Below are 27,394 nucleotides of genomic sequence, written 5' to 3'. Positions count from 1 at the left end.
TTTGAGGCAGGTTACTTAACTGAGGGTGTTAAAGACATATTACAAGCCCCGACATGGACATAACAAACATGCCGACTGATATAACCTTATCATTTTCTCAGTAATAGTAGTATATTTAATGTAGGCGACTGACAGCTGACATCATTGGCATCTATAGGGTTGGATGTGAAAGGAGGGTGAGTGGAGAAAAACCCTGCATCGGTATTAGCTTACTCTTAACGAAAGGTACCAGGCACCAGGGGGTCCACATTTGAATGTCCCATCTGAAGGATGGTACACTCAAAGTGCTCTCCACAAAGCACCTCAAGTAGGAATTGGGATTCCACTGAAAAAGATCTGCCATCTCCAGGATTCAAACCCGGGTCCTCTGGGTGGGAAGCCGGTATGTTAGCCACCACACCGTCCAAATCTCCTCACATTCTTCGTTTGATAAATCATGCATATCATTTGCCTTGATACTACATCAGAGATTAAGGATACGTTTTAATGTTATGTTAGGTACCTACACAGAAATGTCAGTCTTACAAGGGCATTCATGTACATTTCAACTCTTACATTTATATATTGCTATATTTTCATTAGTAAATACATTGAAGGATAACTTATCGATATCAAATAACCTCATCTAAAAATTAGTGACAGCAATGGCAATAGAGATTGAATGCATGCCCTCTGTTGCTACACTTATTTATGGGGCATCATGTATCTAATATGCTAAATAAGAGGTTGAGTGAAACTTAAACGTTTTTTTTAATTATCAGTCATGTAACCAACATTACATTCCATTGCAATTGTAGGGGATTACTTGGAAAAGCACCATTTATATCTAAGTAATCATGATTACTCCTTAAGTGTCATGTGTCATCAATCAAATTACCAGTAATTTAATCATTCCAGTTTCAGGAATAATTGTTTCATGAACTAATTACTTACCTTAAGTACTTTACAACCCTAATCATGTTTATATAACTTGATCGATATTCATGTAGCATGCATGAATATCACTGTCCTATTAGTTTGCAACAATGATATGGATTTGAAGGTGGCCAACAGTCACACTATCAATAGCGTAACCTATGCAGATCATCTCAAGAATCACCAATGTCATGCAATCCAAAGTCCATACAACATGGAATTTTGAGGTGTCTTGATAAAACAAGAAAATGTTTAACCGCATGCCCATTTAACCCCTTCAGCCAACCTTCAGTCTGTAGAGTTTGTCTCATGCATAGTATTCACCTAACCTCATTCCCAGTGGTTTACACTTATTTGAACTTCTTACAGAGTGGAATACTTGCATTGCACACCATAATAAGCTGTGCATATACTTTTCCTCATAAATACATCCGAGATTACAGGATGGGATTAAAGGGCACACAGGAAAAAGTCGGCAATTCAAATAGATTCATGTAAACAACAATTCCTAATGCACCATAGTACAGAATCGTTTCAACTTTCATCAAGTAGGAGAGTAACCAAATGAATAATACAATCATATGCATTTAAAAATTTTATTCATAAAAATATAATAATTGTCTCCTTGTAACATTGAATATACTTTCAAATTCAAGATTGCATCACAGCCATAAAATGACATTGCATTATTTATTCTTAGGAACATTATATAAGTACATCAATGTACCTTAGCAAATAGGCAATTGATAACTTAAGCTGACTCGGAATAATACAATCTTCATAAAATAGTATCAGAAATCATCAACATGATGGATATGTAATGTCTGGTATGTTATAATATTTCCTCTTTTGGTTAAGGGTACACAGCTGCTTTTCAAAACATTTTTTTTTTTAATTTTACCTTGAAATAAAATATGCATAAGGAAATGACTTGATGATACAAATTGTGTCATTTACATTAAAAGAAATAATTAAAAGGACATTAGTTTCTGCTTAAAGAAATATAAGTGCAATAGCATTATGATTTATAATACCATCTAATTTTGGTTTTCAGTATGCTGTTTTCTCATAAACATTCATCAAAAATATTCCAGTGAACTTCATTTTTATCTCTCAAAATGACATAATTTTGAAATGGCATCTAATTAGTGAAATATTACAATACAGCATTTTTAACCAACTATAAATACCATTATCCAGCTAATATTTAACAATTTGTTTCCATTAAAGTCATTCTCCATTAAAACTGATTAAAAAAAGTTTCTTAAAAAATATTGTAGTCTCATTTACCCTTCACACATATCTTAACACATAATCTTGATCCTTCAATGAGAATAAAATTAGAGTTTATAAAATTCTGGTCTCAACTCTTGAGATCAAGTTATACTTTAAATGTAAACAGTAGCATTTTTCATTATTTAAAATTTCCAAAAGAGTAATTATAGTCATATTTCCATTTCATGTTCATGCATTATCATTACTTAAAATTACTGGTGAATCTTCTTCCAGAACTTCAACATAGGAAGATGCGAACCAAGGTGATCCATCAGCCAGTTTCTCCTCAACATCAGTTGATTCAAGGTATGCTGCAACATTGTTCTCATGGCTACCATTGCCATTATTTGTAAGCAAATCCAGGGCATCTTCTGCATAGCAGAATCTACCGAAAAATTAAAATGACTGGTGAATTGGCTTTTAGTGTTTCACTGGTTTTCAGAATTTCATTTATGTTCAAACCATAATTAGAAAATTAGGGGCAAACCCAAAGGCATGTGCTTTGAGTAAGTAATTCCTTAGGTATCATAATTAATCAGACTCCATGGCACTATTACAGTTCCTCATATTGCAATAATGTTTAAAAAACCTTTCGCAATGCACCATAGCATATTTGATCCCATTATCCTTATACCAGATTTAAAAATATACCATGAAATTCAATAAGAAGAAAAATTAAATACATGGGAAAAACTGAAGACATATGTATGCACAGTGTTGTGAGGAGAGGAACTAAAAAAATTGAATTTCACCTCCTCAAGAAGGAATAGATACTTAAGCTCAGAATCATTTCAACTAAGGTGACATTCATCAAGAGTCAATTAATACCGGTGTATGTTGTATGCTCCTCCTGTATCCTCATAAGGAAATATGGTTAGAAAAAATGAATCTGTGCAATAAAATCTTTCTCTTGGATTACTAAGAATTCTAAGGATCTGACACATGGGCAGTTGAAAAGGCAGACCAGGAAAAAGAGCAGGGGTCTTTGGGACCTGGGACTGAAAGATGGTATTGAAAGTCACATGGGCTGGTACCAACCAAAGCCATAGAAGAGCTCACCCAATACTAGGCCCAGCAACAAATGAAATTCACACATACGGGGAAGGGGGGCCAGTTCCTTTCCCTATATAGCCTATGGTTTCCCAGGATGATCTGGTACCCAAAAAATCACACAGCTTGGGTGTAGCTGATGGTACCCAGATAGCAGGCCTGGAATTTGAACCTAGGCCCAACACATTTAAAAAAACCTCAATGTAGATTAGGAAGCTTGCTGTCTTTTACTAATTTCTTTGATACATTTTCTTGTACACAGGCCTGTCACATTCATGCATTTTTCATATTTTCCCTTATTTCCCTGGACAATGATTTCCTAAGTCTTTGATCACATTTAATCATAATTCTTGGGCTACTCCTTCCTTTGCAACTATTTTTCTCTCGCATATCCCTGCTTAGAGATATGACTCTCAATCCAGGGGCAAATCAAGACTTTCAATTTGGAGAGGTGACAATGCTCTTGTGATTTAAGAAAATTATATCAGATAACCTTAATACTTTCTCTGCCTTTCATGGATGGGGAGGTATCTGCATCTTGGACAAGGAGACAAAATGCTGATCATTTAAGCACAAAACTTAACTAATTCCTCAATGCCAGAGAAAATAATAAGGGCAACATCTCCTTACAAATTGTTATTGATGGAATAGTGACTTGTAAGGAATTGTGAAATTGTAATCATTATAACACATGCTTATTCTATGCTTGTCCATTACAAGTAAATGTAGTTCATATTCTTTAATCACTTTGCTCATTCTTTACCCAATCTCTCCTATTCGTACTGCAAGTATCTCATACTCACTGCCTCAAGTTGAAATTTATTCTCATTATGGTATAATGAAGTATCACTTGTACAGCATAGTTTTGGGAGGAGTACACTAAAAGTACACCATTATAACTGTACAAGGCCACCTTACTGCCACAGTTAAACATTCATTTTTGAAATATTCCATAAGCCACAGAAAAGCCCAAAAATTTCAGAGTTTAAGAGGATGCCTCGATAGCTTAAGTGGCTATAGCACAAAGACCGGATATTGAGGGATCTGGGTTTGAATCCCAGCCAAGGCAAATGGTTTTTACACTCTGAAATTGTTGCATTGAAACAATCTTTCTGTTAGAATTCACACATATTGTCTCTCTTCATCAATCCTATTTTTCAAAGAACAATCTGATCAAGATGTACTATCATCCATTTTTCCAACTATTTTGCACTTTACCACTCACTATGCACTCTATCTTCCAATATTATACCTGAACAGAAAAAAATGGGAAAATAATATCGGTAGATAAGACTAAAATAAAGATAATCCTTGCAAAGCAGTGCATAAAAAATAGCTGCATACTTATAAAGGCTCACCTTGACATGCAACTGATTTTTTAGTAATATATACATAACCTCCTCCTCCTATACATTAGCTCCTCCTTCCCCCCCTCTTATCTCTCCCCCCTGAAATTCAAGATGTTTGTTTGCCAAGGGCATCCAGCAATCTGCTTAAGGTGTTGATTATTATTTTAATTTTTGCAGAGTTATCATGTCAGTGGATACTCACATTGATGTATTCACATTATATATTTGCTTCACAATGGGACTTACTTCATAACTGAATAATTTCCATAGCATGAATCCTTGAAAAAGTCTTATCTTATGGGATTTGAACACTTTTCTCACAATTTTTCCTGACTTTCATGCAGTATGTTCTATGTTTGAGCGATTTCACTCACAACTAACAAAATCAGATTGGCTGTAAAAGTTTATAATGTATTTGCTATCACCAGAGACGAATGAAATTTAAAAGTATGATAGCTTTAAAGCATTCATCAAGGCACAATGGCCTTGTCACACTCATGGTACCAATATCTTTCATCTCTTCACATATTTTTCCTACGCTAAGTGGCTTTACACACAAAACATAGCCTTTGGGATTTTGTTCCTTTATGTTGCCAGAGTTTTTTCTATGAAATGTTGTGCACTTAGCTTTTTGGGACTATTGTCTAAATATTCCACATTTGCCCTGGGTTTTTTCTTGGCACCATATTTTTCCTTAAGATTAGCCTTACAAATTCTTTTCCCAACCTCCTCATAGGAGTTTTTTTTCCTAAGGTAATTCGATAAAAATAATAAGAATTTGACTTGCAAATGTCCACCAAATGAAAAAACAACTTTTTGAACCACTTCAAAGATTTCCTTTCACCTTCAAAAGACCCAATTGTCACGTCAGACATATCCACTAACCTCATATTGACATTGCAGTCAATCACAGCATATTGTAACATAACTTTTTCTTTGATTTGGGAGCACTTTTCATCACTGTCAACCAGCTTTCCCTCATGAATAGTGGACAGAATGCTCAAATTGTACTTATTATGCCATTTCATTGCAATTACTTTTGCATATTTTTTTTTCAAAGTCACCTTCATTTATTTTTGCAGAAAATGAGAAGTTTATTTTATTTTTGTTACATCTTACTGTCCTGCAAGAACTAGTTTCAATGCTGAGCAAAAACTTACAAAGTGCTGGACTTGTGCAGTAATTATCCCAATAAGTTTTTTTAACAAATTCACCAGACACACCTTAAGATTACTTAAAATTTGAGTTTTCAGCCCACTATAAACAATCATATTCAATACAACACCCAATTCACATTCACATAGTTCAAATTATTTAATACCAAATCTATATCATTTGGAGAAAATATATTGTTTTAAGCTGAGAGCCTCGGAATATGATGCATCAACTACTAACTTCTGAAATGACCTAAAGACACATGAGAACCTATCCTTTAAATAGAAAAATAAGTAATATTGTTTTCATAGTGAGCCAGACTACTAACTTCTGAAATGACCTAAAGACACATGAGAACCTATCCTTTAAATAGAAAAATAAGTAATATTGTTTTCATAGTGAGCCAGATGAATAATTGGGCTTAGGCTGAGTAATGTCTATGAAATGCAGACACTGCAAAATCAAAATTAAATGATCTCTGGACATGGACTTTCCTAAGACTTCAGTTTTTGTCCGAGTACAATATAACTATCTAGAATTGCATGCTTTTTCATTCATGGCAAAAGCAATGCTAATGAAAAAACCACAAACATTTCAACAAGAGTTACTTCTTTCCATGGCTGAACACGAGATTTTGGAGATGTCCCAGTTGCATTTACTGTACCCCAGTAGTAATTATTAGTCTCTGTCGTAAAATGATCTTTCAAGAACCTATAAAATAACAATTCAAAGCAGTCACTTTCAACAATATTTCTGATAGTGCCTGAGTTTTGTCAAAATTGAAAGTGTACAGAGTAAATAACTTGCTGCTTGACCAAATACAGCAAGATGAGGGAGTAACTAACGGGTTCTCCTCATCAGAATCAGTTTCATGGCTAACACTTGCCTCTGAAGAATTCAGGGACAAAATTTAAAAAAATAGTTGAAGAAAAGCATGCCTTACCAGATGCTGCTAATATTGCGCTTCCATTGAGCTTTTTATTTATTGATTGATTTTTATTTATTATTATCCATTCTTGAGGCCTTGACTTGGACAGGGCAGTGGCCAGTAAATCTGGTTTATGTGCACATCATCATCTTCTACAAATAATTAATCTTCAAATTTTATTTCTTCATGATCCATCACATTAAGTGCATGGACATTAGCATCCTTATCAGCTCCCATTTCTTCTCTATCAGTATTACAGTGCTGTCCTCAGTGCATGGAAATCTTGTTGTCCCCGGATATATAAATTTTCATTTTCTCCATTTAATGCCTACTCAATATAAATATTGAAGTATATGGGCAACTAAGCACATCCTTGCTGTGCCACTTTCTTTAATGCTTCCAAACAGTAGCAACAGCATTTTTATCACTGCTAACTGCTTATCATACAGCCTAAAAATAACTCTCCCATGGTGGCCCCTGATTTTCTGGAAAGCAATACAATGCCCAACTTTTGCCTCATTTTTTAGTTTCCCTCAAAAGCTGCCAGTAACTATAACTGTGATGAGGATGGCATATCCATTCAACAATTCTTGTTGAAATTATACATGAATGTGTAGCAGGGTTGACAATTAATAATAATGACTATTAAATGTGTTAGCTTATCCTTTACATCTTCTAATCAGCCATAGTAACAATCACAGTTCTTCCCTAATTTATTTTGCATATTTTTAAAAGCCTCACTGGCGAGGAATGAGTCTCATAATATCTGATTCACTAACCCTAATATGGCTTGATTAAATCCTGGGGCATTACCCATATGAACACCTTATAAATATTAACAAATTGAGAAGCATCAGGTGACATTTGTGAACCAGTAATTTACCATAGATAAATTGTAACAGGGTGCTAAGGAATTTTCAAGAAAAATTAAGAAACCATATTATTTCTAGTAAGATAAGAGGCAATAAAAGGAAAGGCTCCAAGTGACAAATCAAGGGACATGCAAACGCCAAAAAAAGAAGAATACAGGAGAAGAGGTATATGGCTGCGTAGGTTTTCGCGGCGGTGGTTTGAAGTATTCTGCATTGTCAGGTTTCACCGCGTCGTTGTTTGATTCAGACAACAGTAAAAAAACATGACGTGGTGACAAGATTTAAGGACCAAATTCCGAAAGACTTATATGAAGGGGTCTACCAAGTACCCTGTTCATGTGGGAAAGCCTACATCGGGGAAACATGCCGCTCATTGAAAGTTCGGATGAAGGAACACCTCCGGGCAACAATAAAAAAGCAGTTTCACCTGTCGGCCATTTCAGAACACCAATGGAGTGAACCCGGTCACGAGATCTCATTCCAAAAAGCAAACATAATAGCCAAGGAGAGTAGATACTACCCGCGATTAATTAGGGAAGCAATTGAGAGAGATGTAGGCTACCATCTCCACAACGCGTGAAAGAGAGTTCTCCGGGAACGGACCATTCAGCAAGCAGCCACTAGACAGGACCACCTATATAAGGGTGGCAAAATTCCGAGTTCCTCATCTTCGACCTGAAGACGCCGAATGCAACTTCAGCGAAACCTTTGTCTGAATCAAACAACGACGCGGTGAAACCCGACAATGCAGAATACTACAAGAGAAGAGGATTGTCAGGGCATGCAGGACTCGGAATTGGACACCATAGAACGAAGGGCTGAGTATAGCAATTTCTTAATGGAAGGAATCATGAATTACTAATTAGTCACTCTCACACTCAAGTATAACTAGTCTCGCAATTACATGCCATCACTCACTTGTTTGAATCACTATCACAAGGTGATATGGTGCTTTCCTCCTGGGCTGGAATAATTACATCATCCCTTTTCCCCAAAAGATTCAACTCAATTTCTTTGGTACTCAACTCTGTCTGAATGAAGAGATGTAGGGCCTTCTCACCAAGATAAACAGGTATGGATATTATCCTAAAAAAGAGATCATCAGGCATTAATAAATTATGGGTGACAAAAATAACACCCCTACATTCAAAAACTTCCTAATGTAGACACACACCATCAATTTTAAATATTCATGTACCCAGGGATAAATTAATTTTTAGGTAAACCTGAAGGATTATAATAATGATATTTTGTTATAATACACTATGATTTGTTGAAATGTAAGAAGCTCTTAGTTGTTGAATTCCTGAAGAGAGTGACAATGGCTAAACTCTTAGACAAGTTTAGACATAATTTTAGGGCTCAATGAAATTAGCAATTGTTTAAGGAACCAATTCAAAAGTTTGGCAACCTCACTATTCCCCATCACCCTATTACACATGTCTGAGAATTTATTAATCCAGACCATTATAAAATTCTATTAATTAGCAATAACCTTTAAATTTAAGTGCCATAATATTAATTTTATAATTTTATATCATTTCTGCATGTTAGCCAGAAAGGTCTTACATAAAGCATCTAACATGATTTATATGCATTTTATCACTGATCAAAGGGTCAACATTTACGGAATTATTTCTTTCAGTTCAGTATCACTCAATCAATAAATTATTTAACATTTTGTAATAGATATAGTCTACTTTTAATACAACTCATTTTCATTCATATCAAATGTATAGTATGAAACGTTTATGGCCCCATTAACATAATGCTTACAAAAATTTCAACCAACACAAACAGTATCTTTGCATGCCCTAACCCAGTAGTGCCCAACTTTTTGGGTTTTCTGAGCCACACTTGAAATACAAATAATAATGATAGCTGATGAGCAGGTAATTTTTAGTGGATAGTTATGGTGATATTTGCTGTTACATTGGTAAAATTATAAAAAGTACCATTTTACAATGTAGATTTGGTAGGTTGTGATCATAACATCCCATTGGCAACTACAACAAAAGATGGGTATCTAAATTATGAAATTTCATTTTTACTCTAAAAATTAAGGAGAGCTGACTAAAACTAGTGGGATAGTAGTTGCTGCTGTACTTGAGAATGAATGCATCAATATCTCAGGTTCATTGAAAATATTCTCAGCGAACAAAGTGGTAACGAGATATTTTGGTTCAAAATTGCTTGGTGTGCTTTGTTCTTGAAAATATGAAAATACAGTAAAAAATCAGGAGAATATTAAATTATGCTGTGACACGTTGGAAGCAATCAGCTGAGAAGTTCTGCTTACGCACAAGACTTGGCTCCTTCTGATTACTACTTGTTTGCATCAATGGTTCATGCACTTGCTGAGCAGGGGTTTGGTTCGTACGAAGATGTGAACAAATGGCTTAATGAATGGTTTGTAGCAAAAAGGAAAGATTTTTACTGCTGAGGTATCCACAAATTGCCCAAAAGATGGGGAAAATGTCTAACTAGCAATGACAATTATCATTAATTTGATTTTTTTGCAAATAATCCTCATTTCATACTTGCACACCTGGTATACTAAACTATTCTTCAGCTTAAAATACTTTCCAATTCTTTTCATGTTCTCCAACACATCTATTTTCCCTCTAGCCAGTTTAGATTAGCCTAGCTAGATTACCCAACATCCTCCCCTCTATCAGTCTTACTCTTCAATATCTTCTCCACCTCTACATCTCAGCATCTAATTTAAATTTCTCTCAACAACCTTCTCCCTTGTCTTTCTCTTCTTTCATCTCATTTTCTACAGTTTTCACCACAGCCTCATCACAAAAGCTTACAATTTATGCTTATATCCTTTCTTTTCAAGGTCAAGTTTCAGTAACATATTATTTTGCTATCCTCAGTGTCAAAATATTCACCAATCTTTCCTTAGGATCCTTGACATCAATGCACTACTCATTTTAAAGACTTCCTCGACTAATTCTGGTCCTAATGCCACTGATGCTATCCAGACACCTGCTCCATTTCATGCCCTCCATTTAAGCCTTCCTATTTATGTTTAGCTTAGCCCTTCTATTTTCCTTAGAAACTCAATATATTCATTTTGAAATGATTCATTTTCATCCCATGCATCTAATTATGATTCTATAATGTGCAGAGTAATGACTGAAATTTCCTCTTGATATTTTAATGTTAGATAATTAATACAGATTCTTGTGAATATAAAGAGGGATATCTTACAAAGGTTGTTCAATAATTCCTAAGAAAATCCAAAAGATGCCACTTTTATTAAATAAATAGCATAGCTAATTTTTAATAAATTAGCATAACTTTGCTGTTAGCAATGAGCAAATATTAACAGTGAATATATCATTATCTAACCAATATCAAAAATACACATGGTCATCAATCTCAATATTTGCTCTGCAGAAAGCTCTGACAGACTATGCAAGGAGTCGCTCCTGCTTCAGGTATACAAACCGCAACAGATTTTACTTTGGGCTGAATATACCTATAGGACAAGTGATGAAACTGCTAAACAAGAATGTCAACTTATGTGAAGAAAATCAGAAGAAGAATGATCAAGATTTGTATGTAATGCCCAATTTGCTTATCAGTTGATATTTCTTCAATCTTAGGCACCAATACTTTACGTTAGTCGGTAAAACCATGAATAACTATTACTACCACATTTTAAACAACTGTTACCACTTTCAAAGTTCCACATCTTCACATTTTATAGTTTTAATTATGTAGCAAATATTGCATAAAATGATTAGTATTGTGGGCATAGGAAAATAATACAAGTACTAACACTCACCTATTTATAAAGGTCTCCAGGTCAGCCCTTCGACTTTCAAGGAATTCTTGAGTAAATCTATTCCACACAAGCATCCCCCGAGATGGCAAGATTGGTGGGTTCCTGGGTAAGTGAATGAATTATTTTATCAATTTGCCTGATGAAAATATTCAAGTTGTTTCACTACTAAGCCTAGAAACTTAAAAAGTCCCAAAACAGTTTCTTTCAATTTGAGAAGAAGGATATATACTTGAAACAGCAAACACTTTTTAAAATAAGTTTTAAAATACAATTTCATGTTTTCATGAATGAAGACTGCAAAATGCATTATGAAATTTAGATAGAAATACTTCTGCTTAAATCCTTGGTATTCTTAAACACTTGAGGATTTTTTCATAGTACTTCATATCTGAAAGTTTATCAGCATGAGAAATTTACTGAGCCACATCTCATTTTTGGTCAAATTCATCAGAATGGTTTGAAACTGACTCAAACACGCAAGTTAGAATGCACTTTTTATGCAAAATGAAGAACTGCAACCTCTTTTTCATCTCATTGCGATTTGTGACTTGTCATTGTGCAAGAGAGCAATTTTATTAGGTTTCTACTAATAAAAATTCATTGAAGGAGAATATAAGCACTAACTAAAAGATTTAAAATGCTTTGTTATTGTTAAATGCATAATAAATAACTGAGAAATGCCATTGCTAAGATATGAAAACACTGACAATGAAAAATACGATGAAAGTAAGGAGTAATAATAATAATAATAAATATAATAACAACTACAACAGGAGTGATTCAGTTCATTAAGTTTGATCCCTGTGGATTTCATTGTTGTATTTATATAAACTCATCTAACTACTAATCTACAAGATTTTGACTTATTATTACATTCTTTGGAAATGACAAAACAATATTTTTTATAATAAGTAAATTTAACATTCAGTTTCCATTAAATGAGCAAAGTTAGATCTTCCTGTTACTGAAATAGCAGATGCGGATAGCATGAGCACCCTATAAGTGGAAATTCTTTTTTTGATTAAAAAAAATATTAATCTGCACTAAACATTCACAAAGAGCATATTAAGTTAATTAAAACTAAGGCTAAAATAAATATAAAATCATGACAATAAATTATAGGCAAGCTATAAATACCTTTCAGGATGATGCCTTTGAAGTACATGTCTTAACCACTTGAATTCAGAAAAGCGCCTCCTAACTTCTGAATACTGCAAGGAGAATGCCGGGTGATTTGTCTGCAAAATAATGTTAAAATTATTTTCATTTAGTAGGTTTCAAATAATTCAAATAATGTAAGAAAGATTATTTTAAAATGCCCTCCATGCAATTTAATTAAACGAATGAATAAAATTTTTTGAATATCATAAATTAATTACATTCACCAATCTTCAAATTCCACCCTTAATTCATGAAAAAGTTTAATATCAATAATAACTAGGATACAGTTTGAAAGTTAGTCAAATCCATGAATTAAATCCATGACCGTTTTACAAATTACTGTCGCCAAAGTTAAAAAAGCTACTGGGATCATTTTCAGAGTTAATATTAAATTTAACACTGAATGAACCCTATAGGTAACTGCTGTTATTTATGAGTTAATGATACCAACTTACTAACTAAAATAATAAACTAAGCCTTGAAGTCTACAGTATCAGCATTTTCATTCAAATATTTAAAACTTCTCCTGTAGTTGTAAGGATTTAACAAGAATCAGTCTAGCTAAGCAGTTGAATATTATTTCCAACTCGCATAAACATTCATAATTGCTTTCACAAGCTGGGATGAATAGAATTGTGCCATTCAGTGTACATAACATAACTTTTCCAGCTAAACAACCCTTGAGAATATTAGATTAATTGAAGAAAATTTAAAATAACAAAGATGAAAAGTCTTGCAATTTTCCACTTAATAAGTGGAAAGTTAAATTATTACATGGAAAATTGCAAGACTTTTCATATCTGTTATGATGGAACCGTTCCACCACATCACACCTGAATCCATAATTTATATTAGATGACTTAAAAATTTCTCACTTAAGATTTCATAAGAAGAGGAGGGCAAAAGAAGAATTAAAAATTGCTTAAAAAATTGACATCATAATGGACAAAAAGTTAAAAAAAAAGAAACTTTTGAATTGAATGCTCAATTTCAGTTAATTTAGGATGCATTCAGGTTCATCAACATATCATACATCTAGTTAGTTATCACATGGTTTTATGACGGGTATATTAATTGCAGTGAAAAATGGCTTACTACTTGCCTTAATTCTTATATTAAAGGTGGTATGACTTGATCGGTATGGTGAACTGAAGCTCACAGGATCCACAACAGACACTTCTAGCTTGTATTGCTGATACCAAAAAATAAACATAAAAGTCACAATGAGGGTTAGGTTTCTGGTAATGCACCTACAATCATCACACTTTCCAGTTTTCTGAAAATGTGAAATTAAACAATATTTTTCATACTATTCCACTATTCAAAATTTCCAATAGATGCAAAGTTTTGTACAAATGGGAAAATAAACCAATTACCAAAAGCATAAGCACATAACTTTTTATGGAAAATGTTTAAAATTAATATCTTTCTAAAAATATTTAAAAGTATCTCATTGTTTACATGAATTTTATGCAACTGAATTATACTTCAGTTCCTGATGACATGAAAAGTATGAAAAGCACATCTAGTGGCCAGTTAGTCAGACGCAAAGTCTATCAAGGATTAATAGGTCTTGTAATATTTGTTAAGGTGTCTTTATAAAGAAAATGATAAGGCTACAAAGTTACTTGGGTAAAAGTGGTATAAAATCTCTACATGGCTATAAAATCTGAGTGATTTTCAATAGAGAAGACCCTTGTCAGCTGTATATAATACTGCTGAATACATAGAAAAAGCATTGAGAAACAGTGGCATAGGGTAAGGGTAAAGAGGAACATCATTTGTCAATTTCCCCCCACTTTCTAATTCCGAGCCTAATTATATAGTATTACCAAGAACTACTGACTTTTAACCTTAATTTGGGAGGGGTTTAGTCATAGTGAAAAGAATGCCTACAAATTCTTCAACTCGGCAATTTTTTGTAGAACACAAAGGCTTACTGAGAGACAATTAAGGAACTGGAAATATATTATGATTTCTCAATGAATTTTCTTTCTAACCCAAAAGAAGCTCTGATGCCCTTATCTCCAGTCCACTGATCTCTCCAATGTTCTTCTCCACAGCCATCTATCCCTGCCACAAACCCCTCCTCCCATTTGCCATCTGATCCTCTCCCCCTCCATAGCTCATACCTCTTGCAAATCATGTTATACATTCCTCCCATGAACATCCATTTACTCCCCAAATTCTACTATATAATATTTGGGGCCATTCGGTAGTCCTAAGGGAAGAGCAATGGACTACTGATCAGATGGCCTGAGTTCGATTCCTAGGCACCCTCAGTTTCACTCAAGCTGTGTGATTTTTTGAAACACCATAACTTCCTGGCAATCTACAGGTGGGACAGGGGAAGGATACCCCCTACCATGATGTGCGAATTCGGTTGGTTTCAGTGGAATAAGCTCTATCCTCGCCTATAAAACCAATCTACAGGTTGATAACAGTAGTTATAGGATTTTTCTATAATGCAAACAACTTCTATACTAAATTAGTGCCTTCATTCAGGGGTTGACATGCACTTCCAAATTCCCCTAAGGAGGATCCTTGGCCATCCCATTGGTTAATATTTTTAACTTTTCTACAATTATGAATGATTATTATGGTTAATGCTTAAAAAATATCCATGATTGCACTTCAAGCACATTTTTCTTGATGGAGAAACTAAGTCCAACTCCTATACACATCCAAATGTTTGAATTGAGATTAAGGTTAACAGATAATAAGCACAGTGTACATTCATGCTGATGGCGACGTCAGAATTGGGGAATGTTTGGACTTTGCCCTCTTCAGCTTAATTTGATTTCTGACGAACAATATTTCTCTTCCCTCTTTGAAATTCACCAACCCATACGGGGCACTGGATCTCTAGATATGTCTATTTCTCATGAAACTCATGAGAAACTTCCCACATAACATGTGTGAGTTTGAGTTGGTGCATGAGTGTATGAAGAAAATAAGAGTTGATAATTGCAAACGGAATTGGAAAGTATATGCTCACCTGTATTGCGTTACAAAAGTGGTGAACTGTATTAAATAGAATTTTCAATCAGCTATCGACTTGGATTAGCTGGCTGGCTGCATTAAGGAGAAAACGAGTCTCGTGGGCTCTTGATTGCTGTCAATCTAACATTTTAAATCAACCCCATGATGACCGGGAAAAATCCATTATGACAAGCAAACATGATGTATTCCTAATCATTCAATCAATAACAATATCAGGGGTTGAAATCGGGCGTAACAGACTTCGCTGAACTCCTTATTTAATTTTAAAATCCGAGATTTTGATCGACTCTACTATGACAAAAGAGCTTAAATTATGGCGCTATTTGTTCAAGTACAATTTGATATAAGACTTTATAATTCAATTGATTGCACCGTCAACTCTCGAAGTGGCCTCTAATATTATAAATGGCCGAATGAGGAAACAAACCAGCAAAATGTACTCGAAAAATGCCAATCACGATATAACCTTCAGCGTAAAGAACGGCTAGCAGGCTGACTCGCTTGATCACCCGATAACAACCGATTTACCTAAGCGTCGTCAAGGGAAACACAGTTATGCGTAAATAAAAGATGTGAAAGTATGATGTTTTACGACACAAACAAAATCAAGTCGCAACGGAACATCTATTTTCCGTGCATTCCATGTTATTCTCACCTTTACTTTTCCCCTTCCATTTTACCCTTTACCTCCCACACGATGTGTATCGAGCCGTGGAGGACTAATACGGTGCTGGTAACAGTACTACGTAACAACTATAACTAGATTGCAGAAACGCCGACCATTAACCAGATTTCCATGAACGCTTTTCCACGACAGTGACGCAATGCATCTCTCACTGCCAACGCAAAGCTAAGAAATTATCGAGTTAATGGAGCAGCTTTATTTTAAATCAAACTTTTACAATACGAATCATAAAAAAACTTGACTTTAAATTTTCAGAGAATTTCCTCAACTACGATATCGTGTAATTTCTAAGCGAGAGAGGTTTACTTTTGTTGGTACGTAGTACTACTGCATCTTATCCAACGGTGCACTGCGTTTTAGATGAACCATCTAAGGGAAGGAAGACGACAATGAGAGTTCGGAACAAGAAGAATACTGACAGTGGATTTTTTTAAATCAGGAAATTAGCCACCCATGAGCCAACACATGTATGTACTCCAAATTTCCCGCGATGGAAGGTCCGACTAGCGGTTCAAAGTGCCCTCACTGTAATTAAATCGTTTTAGGAGCTATCATTAACCCTAATCCGATAATTAGTCCCATCTCACGAAGGGCTATCCCTAAAATATGACCACCAACACTCAAATTTGACAGTAGCTGCAGTAAGATTACGACAAGCAAAGATTAATGCTTGTGCAGGCGTAGTGATCGGTTCGGTTTGGCTTCAGTATTATCTCACCATATATCTATAAACAATAGCGACCGAGGTTTCCCCTTAACGGCGCAAGTGAGAGGGGAGCTTTAGGCACATGATAAATCGCCTATTGGAAGCTATGTGATTACATGCGAGGCCATTCGAAAGGACAAAAGAATGAGGAACGCCATTCGATTTTGTAATATTAGACGCATGAATACAGGAGAAAAACCTACCGGATTACAAATAACATATAATCATAATGTCGACTCTCCGTTCTCGCCTATTACAATTTTGCAAGAATACGAATAATTCCTAGGCGGGAGGAGTAAGTAGTTCTAGAAACAGCTTGGTTATTAGCCAGGCTGGGTGACTTGAATATAGGTTATGTCGATATCGCAAATCGGCTCTAGGACTTCTCACGGCATAATCGATTTGCACTCCGTACCACCTATTTTTTTAAGTACCCTGCAGGCCGCCGTAAGTGTGTGGGGCAGTGGAGAGACTAATTTTTCCCCGAATACGGGTAAATATTTCTCGTATTTCTACCCCTACCGCGGTCGCACATGTTATTCTGATCCCTTATCGTTCGTATCTCTAATTTTATTGACATGACCTCTCCTACCGTAGTACGATGGGGGTAATAATACATGTTCAGCATCAGTGATATAGAGACCACCTCCCAATTTATGCAAGAGATTTTATCTGTAATTCGTTCCGTGAGTGATTCCCAGCCAAGCTGCTCAAATATTTTGGATACGCAACTAAGTTTATCATAACAACATTTTACAAATCTAGCTCCTCTACGCTGCACGTGATCCAATTCGGCAATTAATCCAACTAAGAGAGGATCCCATATACTTATCATCACATCCTATACCATCGCTTCCATATGGGTCATATTTTCCATATGCTCTTCTCAGGGTCCTTATCACCTCGATATTGTTTCTCCGACATGCAATGTGCCTGAGCTCAATTTTCCAGTGTAGCATTGCACGGGACCTCGAAATATACGATACCCGCAAAATCATTGCAATATCACTGTTTTCCACAACTCAAATATATTATTCCGTGATGATAACTACTATTTACCATTGAACCGGCAGAGGTCAGTATCGGATCGAAGCGTAGTCGGAATATCTGTTCATTAATGCGAATAATATTCTAAATTGTGAAGAAAGAAATAAAATCTAAGAGTGAAGAAACCGCTATCCCTAGTCGAACTCACAATGGGAAGACTTCAAGTTGAACTTTGGAATAAATATTTTTAGCAAGCCCCTCAGGGTCCATGCGCCATGTCCAAGTTGGGCAACCTGTTCCCTCTCGATCTTCAACTTAGCCCCTCGTAAAGGTACCTCAAAAATGGCATTACTTTGCACGAAATGTACCAATCACTCTAGACATTGAAACATTTTCCATGACAACCAACATATGTGACCAGAAAGGAATTTTTTTACCCAGAGAAGAGAAGCCGCCATAGAAATATTATACGCAGTAGTCAGATAATCCATCCATGTATAAAGCAGAAGTTTCGCAAATATAAGCATTTGTTTTCCGATTCCAGAGGTTCATCACGTCTGGTTTGCTTGCGTAAGGCAAAACTGGAGTTCCCAGCGATAACATAATTGCGACTTTGTCGAGCCTGGAATTTTTGTTAAGGCTCGATAAATGAGAAAATAATAAAGTTCGTCGGTACTTTAGAATGAATCTTATTTTGAAACACAGAATACAATTGTATACATTTTCCACGTAAAGTTTCACTTAGCACTGCGCACAGCGTGCTAATTTCGTTATCATTACCTACTACAAAATAAAAAGTGACGCGAAAGTCGTTAAAATTGACGAAAAAGAGGACGGTGAACTTGTAACATTGAAATATTTTCTTGAGTGGCATGCGCTTTGATGTAATGATATGTAAAGCATCCCTTATTTGTAGGTCTTTCTGTCCTTCTTCTCTACCCATATTCAAAAGCCTCCAATATGCGCCTATCATCCTTCTTCAATGACCAAGTTTCTGTGTAGCACAAAACCACGATCCATATTTTAATTTGTCACTAATCTTTTCTTAACATTCATACCGAAGTCTACGTCATCAATTCCCTTCTTGTGAAAGCTACTTTATCCAACGCAATCCTTCTTCTGATGTCCCCACTACTTTCATCATTTTGGTCCAATACGCTTCCAAAATAGGTACCGTTCCACCAATTTTATTTTTTTCCCTCCAATTCAACGTTTAACTTAGGCCTCCTACTACTCGAAAACCTCAATTTTTACTTTGTTTACATTGATTCTCATGCCATAGCTACCGCACTGATTTTCCAGTCTCCTTAACGATCTACGGCCCCATTAGTGATGTTATTTGAATGTGCGCCGGCATGCAATCCCGCACATTTGTACGCTCATCATATTTGCATAATGAAAATTCGACCTTGATATGTTTCCAGAAATGCCCTCCCCTTCCAATAACGTAGATTCCCAACGCTGCCTTCGTCCTATCCTGAGGGACGCGTGGCTCAGCAGACAACTTTCCCGCATGGGCCCGGAAGTCTTCAGCGGGAAATTAATTCCTCGGTGCCCGTCTACATTGAGAGATATTGTTTGGAATGAAGAATAAAAATATCCTTGTAGTCGCACATAGGCATACCGATGTTCGCAATGACGGTGAACATTCATGTTTTATCAAAACGACACTTCCTTACCATTGAACTTATCACGCTAAGCACTCAGAATAATCAACTTCTCACATTTACAGACGATTTTCCACGAAGGGAAGATAAAGAAAAACAAATCAATCAAGTCTTTTTCAAACAGTCAAAGGATTTAATGGTTTTGATAAGCTTATCCACCCTACCACAGATACGATCATTATCCAACATAATAATAAATTCTCTGTACATTGTTAAGTACTTTCAAAAATGCGCTCAAAAGCTGATGAGGGCGATGCAATTCTAAAATTATCTTGATGAGATAATGCACACGATCAAAGACTTTCGGGAATTTCTTTACAAAAATACTCTCTAATCAAACATTGGAACAAGCTCCAATCATATCGCTATAAAGTGATCGAGACTTAATGATTTTACCATCCTTTCGAGTACCTATAAAACACATCTTAAGAATTTGAAAAATCAAAAAAGCAAAGATATTTTGCAGGTTGTCTGTGCCTGTGTAGGGAAGACAATTTATCGCCTTCTTGGAGGATAGTCCTTTCAGTGAGTCACTATGTTTTAGAGTGCAAAACCTGCAGATTTTTCTTATAGCAGAATCATCACCATCTTCTAAAGGTGGAGCCTTGCCGTTGCAGCCATTAGTCTCCCTCCATTGCCGCTCTCTTCATCTACATCATTTTCAAGTTTAGACTTGAAAATAAAGTCGTGCATCGAAACTGGTCGGGAATAAATTTTTATACAGTGGAAAATTGCAGTAGTCTTCGTCTCTGCTATTATGGAACAGTTCCACCACATCGCACCTGTATCTGTAATTTATAATACAGGTATACCCCAATATACCATCAGGTTCTTGTCGCTACCAAAAGGACACGGAATAATTTAAAATGAAATAGCGTCGACGGAAGCAAAACAGAGGGAGGCACTTGTGGAAATACATGGAAAATTCGCAAACTTCGATTTCCTAGTATTAATTTAATTACCTCAGTATGTGCAAAAAGTGGACGTGAAATTATTATCACGCACACAATTACTGCAAGCTTGAGATTTTTATATGTCTTGGTACAAAGAGCACAGCATCATGGAAATGTATAATGCTAGTTATTTTCTACACAAAAATGTTCATTATTTTATTTATTTTAAAAATAAGAGGTTGATATCAGTGAATATTATTGTAAAAAAATACGATATAAGCTACAAATTTCTTGTCGTAATTCTCAATTTTGTGCAGTAATTTTCCTGAAAATCAATGGCAATTATGACAAGCTCTCTCTAAATTAATATGCGTCGTTCGTGGGTGGAAACCTTTGGTGATTACATGTTGAGCGCCATATGCTTCCTCGCTGCCCTTCTCTTCCTTCCTCTTATCTATTCTTTGCTGGCTATCTAATTGTCTGCCGATAAGTCCACCATGACAGAATTTGCAGGAAGAGGGAATTCTAAAGACGGGGATCTCCCTCCCTTTCACAGTGTGGGGAGGGAGAGTTTCCTCCCGGATGCCATAAAAAGAACGGAATTAGCGCATGATCCTTTGCTACTAGAGTTGCCAGAGCAATATCGCGGACGAATTCGTTTATGGAACCAATACATGAAACTACTCGAGCCTTGGTGTCGAGTTACATCAGGTGTCCGAGATAAGTATGGAACTGTTGTAGGCGTAAAGAAAAAAATCTTGTCCTCCCTCGTTGAGTGATCATTGAGGAAATAAGAACCTCCTCCGAGGTGAACATCCATAAACCACCGAGTACTTGCGTTAGCTTAACTCGCTATAGGTTCACGAAAGGAAGGAGTAAAAGGATTTAAAAAGGTGTAAAGGGAATTGGAGCGGATTACACGTGCTTACCCAGTTGCTAAGTAACACCGCCAGATAAACGCAAATGCGAAACCTGAAATGATTTTGTTTTTGGGATTCTCACAAATCGCTTAACGATGAAAGAATAAATCAGAGAGCGAGGTCCCGGAGCATAGAGGGAGGGGGAGTTCGCTGCAGGGAGTTCCTGCCATTGTCTAAGTAAGAAGACTATCTTTCTTGCTGTCAACAAGTGTCGCCGGGCTGGTTTCTCAGCTGAGCGTCGTAGCTAACCCCTATCTTCAAATAGTGTTCGGCTCTCCGCCAAGATGCACACGATCGGATAAGATCATTCGCCCCCGGGTGGATTTAGGATCCGTAGTAGTAGTAGTAGTTTTAAGGGGAGGCGACCGACAGCTAAGGTCATTTGCGCCATAGGGGATGGACAGGAAAGGATGAAGGGTGGAGAGAAACCCGGCGTCGGCATTAGCCTGCTCTTTACGAAAGGCGCCAAGGGGTCCGCAGTTTAACGTCCCATCCGACGGACGGCGTACTCACTCAAAGTGCCCTCCACAAAGCACCTCAAGTAGGGATCGAGATACCTCTGAAAAATATTCAACACCGCCGGGATTTGAACCCGCGCCCTCAGGGTGGGAAGCCAGTACGTTAGCCCCCGCACCATCTCGATCCCCTTAGGATCCGTCCCCCCATGGCTCCATAAGGGGTTCCTGTTAATTCAAAACGAACTATTCATCAAATCAAGATGGCAACGGAGGCAGTGAGCGTCTAAATGACGGCGCCTTTGAAATTTGCCCATATTCTTTCGACTAAGATCACATATTTATTCGACAATTTTATCCTGACATATAAGACATGCCAAACAACGGGATCAGGTCGCTTAACTGGTATTCCTTGGCAACCAAAATCGTCTTTCTCCGCTACCTCCCGCCCCAGTCACATCACAGGACGCGTAAAATTCGAATTTCCCCTCCAAAATCCATTCCGTTTGCACTCAAGACTCACGGAAAAGTTTCAAAGAGAGGGTGGGTGGTCTAAATCGAAAGAAGGTCCACGGTGTATATTGACGAAGGGAGGTCGTTTGACGTCGAGGTCGGTTCATTACTTCTCATCGCCCTCATTTCCTAACTGCAGCAGACAAAACATTGGCTCTTTTCCACGAGTCTATCTGAACCTGACCTTGATGACCTAATCAAATATTAAGACGTTCTACCACGGGTCCTGAAGTTGGGACCGAAGTTGCTGAACATGCTACCAAGGAATATTTTTCATACAAGTGCATTTCGAAGATAATCTCGAGAAGACTTTGTTAAACTCCCTCGTGCTTCATCATTACCGTCCCAATGGATGAAAAAACGGCAATAAAGATCTAATGGCTAAATTAACCAAACCACCTCAGTAATCAACGGAAAGATTAAATATTATATGGCGTAGATTTTGTACGGCGGTAGCGATGAGTAGTAGCAGACTGGATCATTGTGTGCTGACAGGTGGGTCACAAGTTCATGAAGAAATAGAATATCAGAGCACCCTCAAATAAACACACAGCTGCTGTCCTGAATAGCAAATGCCTCTGGAAAACAATGAGAGAGCCAGGTTTTGTTCCGTCGATATCTCATTTAAGTACCTTGTCGTTAAATATTTCTCACATACAAACGTTTAAAAACAATTTCACTACTTTTAATAGGGACTCAAATTAAAAAAAAAACAGGCTTAAACCAAACAACCGCATTTCGTGAATTAACTTACATCGATTGTCATTTTTTTTCGATTTATCAATCTCATTGCATTCCCATGAAATAGTAGGTAGAAAACTTTTAATAACTGTAGGTCCCTCAATATGCTATGAAATATTTCACAATACTATAGCAGCATCTATCTATATAGTATGTACATAAGTGCAGTAGTGCCCTGCAAGCCACCGCTAGGGTATATGGCAAGTGGTGGGTGACTCAACCTCAGCCATGCAACATTAAAAATTAAGTTTTACTTAAGTGTTAGTTACAAAGAAATTTAAAATAATTCTAATAATGTAGATAAAGATAATCACAGGTACATAAACTACGTTATCTTAGAGTGAATTTCTCGACTTATTAAAGAGATGCTAGTAACAAGAAGGAACATGAACTATAAGGCAAGAGGAAATCACAACATGCTAGGCTACTAAGAATTGAAAAATACAAATAATTTTACCCCTAGGGTGATCACTCTTAAGTTACTCCGATACCTTGAGGTTCGTGGGGATAATAACGTCTTAAATCTGTCAATTCTACACCTGATCTCTTTAATTTTATTTTCTTTCGTTATCTCCTTTTCTCTTATCATCTCTACTGCCGTAGTAAGACGGGGGGTAAGTTATAATAAATTTTCAACATCATCGTTAAGGAGACTTATCAAATCATGCATGACATTTATTCTGTACTACTACCTTTGCATCGAGAGTAATTTCCAAAATACTCGAGAGACAACGACAGTTAGTCATAATGCTTTGCAAATCCTGCTCCTCTGCGCTACAGGCTACCTAATTCGTCAATTTAACTTCATGAGGATGCCAAACACTAGCAGCATATTTTACGAGGCCTACACAGCGAAAGCAATGCCCTTTCGCCTGCTCGTCAAATGTCCCCGATATTCTCCTAATAGCACACATGGCTCATATGAAAATTGTTAAACAAAAAAGTCAAACTCAGTCGACAGAATGCCACTATTACTAAGGCTTTTGATCGTGACAATGTTCTAGAACCTACCATAAAATTTATTATTTCAGATACTCCTCACGTGGAAACATTAATCGGCAAAAAGTTTAACAAACCCACACCAGTTATAAAAAATAACGCAATGTGTATTGCCGGTGAAACCTGAAATAAAGTGATACCAGAAGTAAAAGTGAAACCTGAAATAAAATCCACAAGGCTGGATCACGACACATTTTTAGGGACGCAAGTGTATTATTATACTGTATTGTGTTCGACAATATCACATAACATATAACTAAAAATATGACATTCATTTTACCTCGCCACATCAATCCTCCTAAATCATTTGTTGACTCGCCATTACCAATTTTAAACTTTCAACTCGCATACGAATGTAATGAATAACCAACTATGTGTCACCCTTCCGCACAATAAACAATCAACATATTGGCTGGACTGTTGATGCCACGAAAGCTCAGAAAGGCTAAATTCTTACCGCGAGCAGAAAACTGGGCGACCTTGGTCAGCAAATATTCGCTGTGGGTTTCCTGCCACGTTTCATATATCTTTTGCAAACGGGTGGGTTCACATATTAAATGAGCCCCTCTTTATTACATAAGCCTTAAGCCCCGTCGTTGAACTTGACAAAATCGTAAGCCGCACACTAAAATACGAACGGTTTACCCACCATTTCTAGGGAGCAATAGTCCAAACACGTTAAGCATTGTGTAATGTTGTCATTTGAATGATTTCGGCAAAATCAAGTTTCACTAATGAAGGCTCTTTGCAATAGATAATATCAATAATAATAATTAATAATAGCAATGATAATTGCGGAGAAAAAATTTACACTATCATAAATTTAAATAAATTTCAAAACCTGAATTTGAATAATAATAAACATTTGCAAATCATGGTTAAAAACGTGCGGAATACCGCTATGAATATCCTTCATCTCTTCAGATGAAATCAAAATTCTTATCTTTAAAAAGGTTCCGCAACAGTCGCCCCTTCCAAATAGCTGATGTCGTGAAGGTTCAACGTTTCCTTTCTCATAGATATTCAAGGGCAACCGAAGTAAAATTAGGTTTACTTCCAACGAATGTGCTAGCATCAACGTCTGTCAAACAATTTACTTCTCAATAAAAAATGAATTGTCCTCGATTACGACGTAAAAGGTACCTTAAAAGTTGGCATCCAACTTAAGGACCAATCTTCTTTCCAGCAAAGCACACGCATTTACAAGGCACATTTACGTTCGCAACGCACATTGTTCATTAAGACCAACAATAACCCCAGTATCTAGTCATTATTGGTAACCGGCTTATGCTGAATGATACGGAAGAAAGTAATGCAATTAAACTGTTTGAAAATCTTTCGAAAATCCAACAATGGACACAAAAGAATAGGCTTTATTTCCCGCTTCTGGTCTAATAGAAAAGACTGGTGGCCCCTAAGTACTGTACTTCCATTTCGTGTGAGAATTTCAGCAGAGCCAATTTTTAAGGATGATTTCACTGTCACGATAGATATATCTCTTCGTCAACACCTGGAATTCATGATTTGCCAATAACCCTTTCCGAAAAATAACAATTGATTTCAGTTTTGAAGCACGTTCCTTCCGAAGCACGTGCATTCTGGATGTCACTGAAATAGTTCTTCAAAAAACCCGCCATCTGCAACGCCCCCCCAAATTTGTTCGCGGGAAAACTACTTGGTGGCGACACTGCACCGAAATTTGAAAATCTGGGTCATTTCTCGTAAAAATAAAATTACGTGTTTCATGCGAATAACACTGAGCCTAGTAATTTTAAAACTAAACAGTTCTGCACATGTCACATCCTGATTAAAAGAAGGGTGAAATCCGATCAACGGTGTGTCATGTGAGAATCAAACTCTCCACAACGTAACACCCGCTTGATATTGTTTCCCAATGGTTTCGGAATCTCCACAATAAAATACCTTCCACGGTTCTTCGTCGTCCGTTCCCATGATCGTTGCTCACTTTCCGTTTATCGTTCGACGGGGAAGAAGTAGACACGTCCTTCGATTACACGGAACGTGCGGAAACTCTGCCGTGAAGAAACAGACTTGCAGTATTTCTCGACCACCTAGAACACGTCCCTCGTAGTAAACCATGGACAATACAATTCTCGCACACCGAGCCAAAGTCCAAGTGCAAAACTGCTTTTAAACGGAACGAAATGTCAACAAACGCTACCAAGCGACTGCGTCGACAATCTCGACCGCGACCATTTGAGTTCTCTACTTTGACCATGAGGGCGTCGAGGGTGCGCGCGCACGCGTCCTTGCGAAACTCGCTTTCCCCTTAAGTTCGGGATTTCCCCTCACTCGCTCGCCCTCCGTCTCCTCCCTTGATCTCCCTCCCTTTGCCAATTCCCCAGACGAGTCGCCCCCCTTCCCAACATACGCCGAGTTCACCGTATTCCAACCAAGTCGGGCGAAACCCTCCCCATGACCGGGGCTACCCTTGACCTAATACCCGATCGCCCCGTCTCTAATCATCGTTGAAAGACATCCCATTAATAAATCGATATTGTGTTTCAAGATTTTACTACAAGTGCTCAATTCCAAATAATCGCTCTCGCCTGCCTGGGTCGAAGCCGAAGTCTTCTGGGACCTATTGCTCCTTACAGCTAATATGAGGGAGTTGCACCAAAATCCACACCGGTGACAAGTTGTGAATCCACTTCAGTATATGATAGGATGTCACTTAAGGGCAGTCTGTAACAGTTGCCCATTGGACATGTAACTTTTTAAACTTGTTTTCATGGAGTGTTTTTCGTTAATTATGTTTAGAAGGGACCGTGAGTGAAAGATGATAATGTATAGAAAATAGAAAACAAGGAAAATATAATCTGGGAGAAATATCATGGCCAGCGAACAACGTCCTGCAAGGGAAAATTTTCCGGTAAATACGAGACGATTCTTGAATATGAGATTTTGGTCTGCAACTCGGAGGATTTCACCCGGCTGAAATGTTCCACGTAGCTTTAAATAATTCGTATAATGCTTCGTTTTGTTTTGAATATGTGCATAAAAAACCATGAACAAAGTAATCAACCCGAAGGTCGGTTTAATAGGTGATGGCTGCGTTCGCCAAGTACTAAGCCCGACAGTGTGTGAAATTCACACATCAGGGTAGGGGGGCCAGTACCTTTCCCTGCGCCGGTTATGGTTTCCCAGGAAGATCTGGTACCCGAAAAATAACATAGCTTGGGTGGAGCTGCAGGTGTCCGGAGTGGCTTACCTGGAAATCGAACCCAGGCCCTCCGGTCAGTACGTCCGGTTCAACGCTCTCCCCCCTGGAACCACATATATATGTATATATATATATAT

General features: G+C 37.0%; 1 protein-coding gene across 1 annotated transcript; it reads right to left on the bottom strand.

The window, feature by feature from the left end:
- Positions 1–1,497: 1,497 nt before the first annotated feature.
- LOC139685715 (sorting nexin-3-like) lies at positions 1,498–26,295 on the bottom strand. Its single transcript, XM_071582749.1, has 6 exons — positions 25,997–26,295; positions 13,607–13,696; positions 12,481–12,581; positions 11,344–11,445; positions 8,463–8,630; positions 1,498–2,575 (listed from the first exon to the last, which is right to left on the bottom strand). Exons 1-6 carry the CDS (start codon positions 26,024–26,026, stop codon positions 2,380–2,382), a joined length of 687 nt encoding a protein of 228 aa, XP_071438850.1. The 5' UTR covers positions 26,027–26,295; the 3' UTR covers positions 1,498–2,379.
- Between the last annotated feature and the right edge of the window lie 1,099 nt (positions 26,296–27,394).

This window comes from Hetaerina americana, unplaced genomic scaffold (genome assembly GCF_022747635.1).
Source record: "Hetaerina americana unplaced genomic scaffold, ioHetAmer1.1.p SCAF_1, whole genome shotgun sequence".
Lineage (NCBI taxonomy): Eukaryota > Metazoa > Arthropoda > Insecta > Odonata > Calopterygidae > Hetaerina > Hetaerina americana.
Note: the sequence above shows the minus strand (reverse complement) of the source record. Positions and strands in the feature narration are given on the sequence as shown.

Excerpts from the sequence above, each read along its gene's own strand:
- LOC139685715 (XM_071582749.1), bottom strand. The coding sequence starts at position 26,026 with ATGGGAACGGACGACGAAGAACCGTGGAAG. Across the intron at positions 13,697-25,996 it reads ACGACGAAGAACCGTGGAAG|CAATACAAGCTAGAAGTGTC; the intron begins GTATTTTATTGT and ends TTTTGGTATCAG. Across the intron at positions 11,446-12,480 it reads CAAAGGCATCATCCTGAAAG|GAACCCACCAATCTTGCCAT; the intron begins GTATTTATAGCT and ends TCACTTACCCAG.